General features: G+C 36.4%; 1 protein-coding gene across 2 annotated transcripts in view; it reads left to right on the forward strand.

Moving 5' to 3' along the window:
- LOC100376561 (pyruvate kinase PKM-like) overlaps positions 1-9,233 on the forward strand; it is a 91,679-nt gene extending 82,446 nt beyond the window's left edge. For both annotated transcript variants that reach the window (XM_085494506.1, XM_085494505.1), the window contains exons 11-12: positions 5,556-8,104; positions 8,598-9,233. In XM_085494506.1, the coding sequence (XP_085350632.1) occupies positions 5,556-5,841 (286 nt within the window). In that variant the 3' untranslated portion in view covers positions 5,842-8,104; positions 8,598-9,233. The remainder of the gene's footprint in view (positions 1-5,555; positions 8,105-8,597) is intronic.
- The last annotated feature ends 359 nt before the right edge of the window (positions 9,234-9,592 follow it).

Below are 9,592 nucleotides of genomic sequence, written 5' to 3' on the forward strand. Positions count from 1 at the left end.
TCCGCGAGAACTGTACTGTACATGTACTTTATACATGTTAGGATGCATGTCCATGACAATTTGTTTCAAAATCTGGTCAAGGATGGCCGTTTGACAGCCATCTGACTTTTTGGCCTTACTACTATATTTCCACAATTTATGTACCATTTTCATTCGTATTTGGCACATACATCATACATATCTCTGTGTTTCATAATCAGATCAAAGATGGCTGAATAACGGCTGTTTTTATTTTGGCTATAATCCTATGACACGAAACACGTGTTTTCATGTAAATAAACAATCTGTTGTATACGCCACTTGGAACTCAAGTTTCAAGGACACGCTTGCGACAACCCCTCCGCTTTAATATGACAAGCACAAAGAGAACTTAACGGGGACTGTGTCATTTTCAATGACTTGTTTTTCATGGACCGTGACTGACTTCATTGTTTCAACCAGCTGGTCCAAAACAGCATTGTTTCTAATCCTATTAATTTGTTTCGACGACGTGCCTGAAAATATTCACACTTATTTATTGTTCAGTGGTGATAAGATGTCAGACACGCAATGAAACTACTTTTGTTCTGGCGGCAACCTCTGTCAATACTTTTTCTGATAAATGCGTCAGTGTTTCGCAAGTTTTCGACAATGAGCTGTTATCACCGTAAAAGTGTTAAATTCTTCTTCAATGCTCAGTTTATCATTCAAAAACAAATAATTTCTTGATTTAAAAAAAAAATCATGCTGTTTTCCCATGAAAATCAAAGCCAAAAGATCGCACTGCATTATCGCTAAATCTCTTTCGTGTTCACCATGAGGTCGCTGAACTGTCATTAACATATTTAAATGAGCTATGTAATTTAGACACATGGGCACCATCCAGCATTTTGATTGATTAATTAGCGACATGACCTATCCGGTCAATAAAACGTCGCGTGTGCATTCAAAAACATGGCGGGTATTGTATCGTATTGTATCGGCCGTTTACATATGACTGAAATCATTCACTTACGGCGAAACTAAGTTTAATTTTACTTGCATTTTATAACAATTCAACGGATTTATTTTTCGTGCGTTATTGTAATCACTATTGAATAATAACCACACTTCGAAAACAAGTAAGTTATTTACTTGTGAACTGCAGCATAGCCGGATTGCGCTCCCGTTCCGTGATCATTTGCTACTAGGCAGTGTATTTGAAACTTCTGTTAGAATATACTTTTCGTTACCAAGAAAATTAAAAAAATAAATGCATATTACATTAAATATACCGAGTATTTTTTTATCATGTGGACAGTTTTTTTGATTGACTGTAATATTTCAACATTTCGTAACGCCTATTTTAGAACCAAAGTAAGGCCTTTCACTCTTCCCTGACGCTTATTCAAGAGATTGTACGGTGTATTGTTTGTTTTGTGCAAGTGTTGTGGGCAAAAAATGACCACGCCCATTTAGTGATTGCAATATGTACGTAATAGAAACCGCACCCCGAACTTGAGCTTTTGATCCGAATTTTTTAATTGATACATTGTAATATAAACCGCTGTTTATATTAGGACTTTAACGGTATGCTTGATTTTGTGAAAGCTGTGCCTTCAACATGGACTGGAAAATTAGCTGACGTTGCAACAGTTAAAGCACGGTGTTTGAATTTCATGTAAATAAACAATGTATTTTACACGCGTTGTATACGTCGCTATGAGTCCCATATCGAACAGGACACGGCACAATGACTGTCTCCCTTTAAGGTTAATAGACCCGAGCAACACACTCACTGCTCACTGTGGTATGGACACACCAAGTCTTACAGCAGAAGTTTTTTGTGGGCAATGAAATGCGTTAATTCGCACTACAGTTATAAAAGTTGTGCTGATTTGGACAGTTATTTCGAAGGATGTTTCCAGATAGTGATATAGCAAAAAAATTCACCTGATAGAAACTGACTGGGTTTTTGTCAAATTGGCTGATGTAATAGTAACATGGTTGACACACCAAACTGTCCAGTTACATTCACTACTATGATATTAATTGGGAATGTCAAAACTTGCAGTTTGTTTTGCACATTATTTGTTTCCTGGTCATAAATAAATTTGATAAAGTTTATATTGTAGTATTTACTCTGTGTGTATATAATAAAAAATGTTGGTATTGACTTTGGGTTAAACTTAAATGAGTATTCCACTGAAATGCTTTATATCGACTATATTTCCCTACAAAATTGGCCTGGAATAGCCTGGATTTTCATCAATATTGGGCCTGGAATAGCATGGAATTTTATCATCTCTGGGGTGTACGAACCCTGTGACATTGATGTCTAGGTCAAAGGCAAGGACTGTGACATTGATGTCTAGGTCAAAGACAAGGACTGTGACATTGATGTCTAGGTCAAAGGTGAGGACTGTGACATTGATGTCTAGGTCAAAGGTGAGGACTGACATTGATGTCTAGGTCAAAAGTGAGGACTGTGGCATTGATGTCTAGGTCAAAAGTGAGGACTGACATTGATGTCTAGGTCAAAGGTGAGGACTGTGACATTGATGTCTAGGTCAAAGGCAAGGACTGTGACATTGATGTCTAGGTCAAAGGTGAGGACTGTGACATTGATGTCTAGGTCAAAGGTGAGGACTGTGACATTGATGTCTAGGTCAAAGGTGAGGACTGACATTGATGTCTAGGTCAAAAGTGAGGACTGTGACATTGATGTCTAGGTCAAAGGTGAGGACTGACATTGATGTCTAGGTCAAAGGTGAGGACTGTGACATTGATGTCTAGGTCAAAGGTGAGAACTGACATTGATGTCTAGGTCAAAAGTGAGGACTGTGGCATTGATGTCTAGGTCAAAAGTGAGGACTGTGACATTGATGTCCAGGTCAAAGGCGAGGACTGTGACATTGATGTCTAGGTCAAAGGCGGGGACTGTGACATTGATGTCTAGGTCAAAGGCGAGGACTGACATTGATGTCTAGGTCAAAGGCGAGGACTGTGACATTGATGTCTAGGTCAAAGGCGAGGACTGTGACATTGATGTCTAGGTCAAAGGCGAGGACTGTGACATTGATGTCTAGGTCAAAGGCAAGGACTGTGACATTGATGTCTAGGTCAAAGGCGAGGACACTGACATTGATGTCTAGGTCAAAGGCGAGGACACTGACATTGATGTCTAGGTCAAAGGCGAGGACACTGACATTGATGTCTAGGTCAAAGGCGAGGACACTGACATTGATGTCTAGGTCAAAGGCGAGGACACTGACATCGATGTCTAGGTCAAAGGCGAGGACACTGACATCGATGTCTAGGTCAAAGGCGAGGACACTGACATCGATGTCTAGGTCAAAGGCGAGGACACTGACATCGATGTCTAGGTCAAAGGCGAGGACTGTGACATCGATGTCTAGGTCAAAGGCGAGGACTGTGACATCGATGTCTAGGTCAAAGGCGAGGACTGTGACATCGATGTCTAGGTCAAAGGCGAGGACTGTGACATTGATGTCTAGGTCAAAGGTGAGGACTGTGACATCGATGTCTAGGTCAAAGGCGAGGACTGTGACATCGATGTCTAGGTCAAAGGCGAGGACACTGACATCGATGTCTAGGTCAAAGGCGAGGACACTGACATCGATGTCTAGGTCAAAGGCAAGGACTGTGACATCGATGTCTAGGTCAAAGGCGAGGACTGTGACATCGATGTCTAGGTCAAAGGTGAGGACTGTGACATCGATGTCTAGGTCAAAGGCGAGGACTGTGACATCGATGTCTAGGTCAAAGGCGAGGACTGTGACATCGATGTCTAGGTCAAAGGCGAGGACTGTGACATCGATGTCTAGGTCAAAGGCGAGGACTGTGACATCGATGTCTAAGTCAAAGGCGAGGACTGTGACATCGATGTCTAAGTCAAAGGCGAGGACTGTGACATCGATGTCTAGGTCAAAGGCGAGGACTGTGACATTGATGTCTAGGTCAAAGGCGAGGACTGTGACATTGATGTCATTAAAATGAAGCATTTCTCAGCTGTTTACAGATGGATTTTGTTCAAACTTGCTAACTGGCGGCCATTTTGTTTTAATGAATGTAGTTCTAGTGCCATAAATCTGACTTGCTTTGACTAATTGTGTTCAAATTTTGAATATTCATTATACATAATGTCATAGATATACAGATGTGTTAGTTTTGGGATCCTATTAAAAATGGCCGGTTGGTGGTTGTTTTTGTGCTAAAAGTCATCAAATATCAAGCATTTCTGGATGGTTTTGTTTAAACTTATAACATTTTATTTTTTCAGATTGGATTCAAAATGGCTGACTGGCGGCCATTTTGTTTTAATGAATGGTTTTCTAGAGCCATATCTCTGTCATGCTTTGACTGATTATGTTCAAGTTTTATATATTCATTATACATCATGTTATAGGTATATACACGTATTCAAAATGGCTGATTTTGTTATAATTAATGCTGTTTCATAGCAATACTTGTGGACAAGTACTTGTTTGACGATCAGATACAAATGTCAATCATTTTAATGTTAAGCAATCATCATAACCATATTCCTGATATGTTTTCATTTTATTAGTAACGGAAGTATATTCTAACAGAAGTTTCAAATAAAAACAAACACAACTGCCTTGCGTAGTAGCAAATGATCACGGCAATCCGGTTGATTATCACCTAGTAATGATTATAATAACTATAATACTAAAAAATAAATTTGTTGGATTCAACTTATTTCATTGTAAGCGAATGATTCCGGTCGCATTTTAAACGCTTGATGCTGTGGAAATGAATATCCGCCATGTACTGACCTGGGACAGTGTTCTTTGACCGGACAGGTCAAATCGCTAATTAACCAATCAAAATAATTCCAACGTGTTCAAATTGCCATAGCTCATTTTAATATGTTAATGTTAATGAACGCAGCACAGAAGAGATTTGCCGATGTTATACGATCATTTGGATTTGTTTTTAAATAAAAAAAATTAGTTGTTTTCTAAAGATAAACTGAGCATTTGAAGAATAATTTAACATAGTTTGAAGTCATAACAGCTCATTGTTGAAACGAAGCTTACCCATTCACACTAGTCGCAATAAACATCATACTCTTGAAAAATCGCCTTGGGCGCTTTCTTGGTCCCATTTTATTTTTGTAAAAACCCAAGCTGCTGTTTAATGGCCCAGGGTTGAATTTACGACAGAATCTGGTATAACCTTTGGTGTCTGCACTTTGTTTGACCGGTCATCTTCTGCTTTTAATTGTCATTTATTTGCAGTTTGTTTTTTCCCCAGCTACTTTTCACCTCGGTCAAAAGCCTGCTTTTAATTTTGTCATCTTGTCTGTTTTGACCGAGAATTTTGCAAGTCTGTCATCTACTAATTATTCTGTTGATGGTTCATAGTCTGTGTTTTTGACAGACTATTTTTCAGGTCATGCAGGTTGATACTCTATATTATATAAGCACACCGCCCTCTGTTTATGCATCCATAATCTAATCCCATCCGCTCTGTCCTTTTCTGCAATTTTCAAACCTCTTAATCACCTCATATTGATGTCTTGTTTTACATATTAATCCTTTGTCTTTCAGGTCGGCTTATATGATTGCCAAGTTTCGTCCGCTATGTCCAATTCTATCGGTAACAAGAGACCCACACATTGCAAGACAGGTGCATTTATGGCGTGGATGTTTCCCAGTCTGGTATCGTGAACCAATCGCTACAAACTGGGCTGATGATATGGATAACCGTCTGCGTTATGCCATCAATCTTGGTAAACGACGTGGTTTCTATGATGCTGGGGATCCTATTATCTGTGTGACTGGGTGGCGTCCTGGCACTGGTTTCACCAACACCATGCGAATCATACCAGCTTAGACTGGTCAGCATGATAGTTACAAGAAATGCTATTTTGTGTTTCAATCCCAACAGTTATTGATCTCTGTATTGCTTTAAACTCGGTATACTCTGTGTGCTACATGTACAGACTGACAGCGTATATTTGTGATTGGGTTGTTTTTTTATGTTTAGTCATAACAAATGATTTGTGATTATTTTTAAATATTGATAATATTTACATGATTTATGATTTTCTTTTCAACCATTTTATGTGATTGAAGTTAGAATTTATTGATTTTTTACAACAATTCTAATTACTTTTGAACCAGTGATGTACACATAGATTAACAATTCAATGTAATATAATAAATACATATTTTCTTTGATGTTTGTAAACAGATTTTAAGTTTCACTTCTAGTTTTGTTTTGATGAGCAGCACCCTAAAGTTTTAAAATTTCACTGAAATAAAACTTTCTGCTTTGTATGTTGAATCATTGCAAGCCCATGATACATATTTGATCAGTTAAAGTTCACAAACTTGTTAACCGCAAGACAAAGTTGAGTAGAAACAATAGGGTAGAATATTGCCATCACATCCATGAGTTGAGTTCTCAAGTTTATTGTGTTATACAGTGATTTTTGTAGATCAGTGCAATACATTTGATCCATAAGAATTGTAAGAAAAAACTTGTTACTTTTAAACAGTTTGCTGGAATCTGTTCAAAAACGTGTCTAGAATACTTAGACATCAGTTTGTTTGTTTTTCAGCTCCTAATGAATAAGTCAATTTGCATTGTAATGATGAGACTGTAATTGCTCACGAATATTAATTTATGCAAATTTGCGTTTTGTTCAGCAAATTGTTTTCATGCACCTCTGCCCCTGGATCAAAATAAAACCAAACTATAACCAAGGATTGTTTCAAGACTTATCTTTGTGATATGTTCTTTGACAACTCTTGCGTATTGCTCAATTTTATTTACAACTCAAAACATATTTGATTAAACTACTTATAGGTGCAAATAATTAATGTTCTTATAACTCTTCATGGTGTCTGGTTCTTGTAATGTGCCCATCAACATACTGAAATATAGTATCAGTTTTATGTCTTGTACAAAAGCACTTTTTTTGGAAATATTGTAAATGTTCTTGTGTCATAAGATTTACAGATGTAAACAATGTACGTCTTCACCGATGTAAAAACAACTCATTGTGACATTGTGATCCGCTAGAATCGTACATGGGATGAGTTGATTAATCTGAACATTGTATCGTATGTCTATTTAACTTTTTACTTTTGTTAATTATATTTTTTCTGAATATATTTCTATTTCAACATCAGAAAGTTGTAAATGGCATATCCATTCTTGTTCAGTAGTACTAAACAACTTGAATACTTGCAGTGAATTGTTTTGTATTTATTTCATTTTCATTGAAGTAGCTGATTGTTTTCCCCGATTAGCAAATTCTAATGATGGACTAGTATGGATTGCACTGAAATCCAAATTTTACTGTAGAATACTATATTTTCGCTATTTTCACTGAAGGAATGAGTCGGTGAAAATAAATTCCAGTGAATATCCATTTTTCCCTATATTTTAGATTCAACTCATCAAAAATCAATGAAAATAAATACCATAGAAAACAACCAGAAAGTCTTTTCAACGAAAATCAATTCCAGCTAAAATAAAGTATATTACAGTAATACAAAATAATGTTAAATGGAAATTGCATATTTTACCAACAAGCAATATGTTGATTATATGTGTACATAATTGTCTCTGAAAATATACTTACAACTATATAGAATCTAAGCAATAGTGGAAAATATTTTTAATTCTGTTGCCACTATTGTAAGGTTTATGATGCAGCTGTGCTTTCAATATCTTGTGTGTGGGCAGAATTTATCTAACGTTCATTTACCATGCATAACGTGTTGTGCTTTGATCTTAGAACCCACCATGGTTTCCAATCTGATTAAAATCTGATGTAGTGTACGGGCTTTAATTATTTTGGCTATAAACTTATTTTAATTTTATTTTTTATTACTTTTGTTATTAATGCCCTTTTATTTTATTATTTTACTTTGATTTTGTGATTTTTTTAAATTCCGCCCTACCTACATCTGAACCGATGCCTATGTAACGAGATTTCAACGAGACCCACTATCGACGATTTTAGTCAACGAATCACAGACCTCCTTCTATAGCGCACATGATGGCGTCACCGGGCAGAGTCAGATGGCAAACACACTCAAATAAAATGGCGGATTATACCGACCGAGAAAAACACGGCTTTTCGGTAAGTTTATCATTGTCAAATACAACGAAAGTCATTTTTATGTTAATATTGTGGCTCGAATGGTTCGACTTTAGATCGTTATTTTGCATAGTTATTCTGGGAGTGACGATTTTGTTTCTACCGGTTCGACCGAACACCAGTGTCTTTTTCCAGTCGCCTGCCCTGGAGACGGGTGATGTTTTGTTGACGATCGGGCCAAAATCTTCTACGATATTGAAGCCGTAGCTGTAAATATTCATCAAATTGTATCAACATTTTGTACATTATACAATAACACTTTATTAAAGTAAATGAGCTGATTTGGACTGGAATAAAATATTTTTTATTTGGAACACATCGCAATTGATCAGGAAATATTTTTTTGCTCCAATTTTCTGCGTCGATGCCGTGGGCCGGTGACCGCTATACAATTTAAAATCAGTTTGCATTGTTTACTATAGCTGTTTACAGTGTTCTAATCATTACGGTTTACTCTTTTTTGCTTCCATTCTAGATAATTATGTTCAGTGATGTAAAATTGAAGCGATGACTGAATGAACGAACCTTGGCTGGCGAAGATGTATCTGGAAGTGTACACATTTGTTGGAAGTGAAACAAATATTCAATGAAATGACAAAAATTGTAAAATGCTGTGGAATTTTTTTTGCAAATAAAAATGTACTAGCAATTTTCTATTAATGGTTTATTCAAGTGGGCAAAATATAAATGTACAGAAAGATTGCCCGTATACACTGAAAAGTAAGCAACCGACAGCCTGTATAAAAGGGGGACTGTGATTGGCTGTTACTTACGCGAGATTTGAACGGGACTTACATAGGCGTCGGATCAGATGTAGGTAGGGCGGAATTAAAAAAAATCAAAATCAAAGTAAAATAATAAAATAAAAGGGCGTTAATAACAAAAGTAATACAAAATAAAATTAAAACAAGTTTATAGCCAAAATAATTACAGCCCGTACACTACATCAGATTTTAATCAGATTGCATGGTTTCTAACGTATTTCTCGATCTTAGAATCTACCATGGTTTCATTTATTTTGAGTTGTATGTAATGTATGTTATGGTCAGTTGCTTTCACTGTAAATAGTGAAGTGTTGCAATAAAAGTAGCACCTGTTGTGAAATATACAATTTGTCTTAATCCAGAATGCATGAATGAAAGTATCGACTCAAACCCGATTGATATAACTGGCAGCAACAAATGTGACGCACAGTCTAAACAATCACCACTTGCATTGTGTTTTACTTTTCAATTTGAATTTTTGTCAAAACTTAAATTATTTTTAGCTCCATTGTCATTTGTATTGACTTCTTGAAAACTACAACTCTTATTGTTTTGATACTTGGTGTATTCATTTCCGATTTAACTTGAATCTTGGGCAGACCTTAGATTTGTTTATTTTGTTATTCTGATGAATATCTTTGACTGCTTGTTGAAAACCTCAAGTCTGATTGCGTTGATTTTATATATATATATATATATATATATA

This window comes from Saccoglossus kowalevskii, chromosome 20 (genome assembly GCF_978046115.1).
Source record: "Saccoglossus kowalevskii chromosome 20, keSacKowa6.1, whole genome shotgun sequence".
Taxonomy (NCBI): domain Eukaryota; kingdom Metazoa; phylum Hemichordata; class Enteropneusta; family Harrimaniidae; genus Saccoglossus; species Saccoglossus kowalevskii.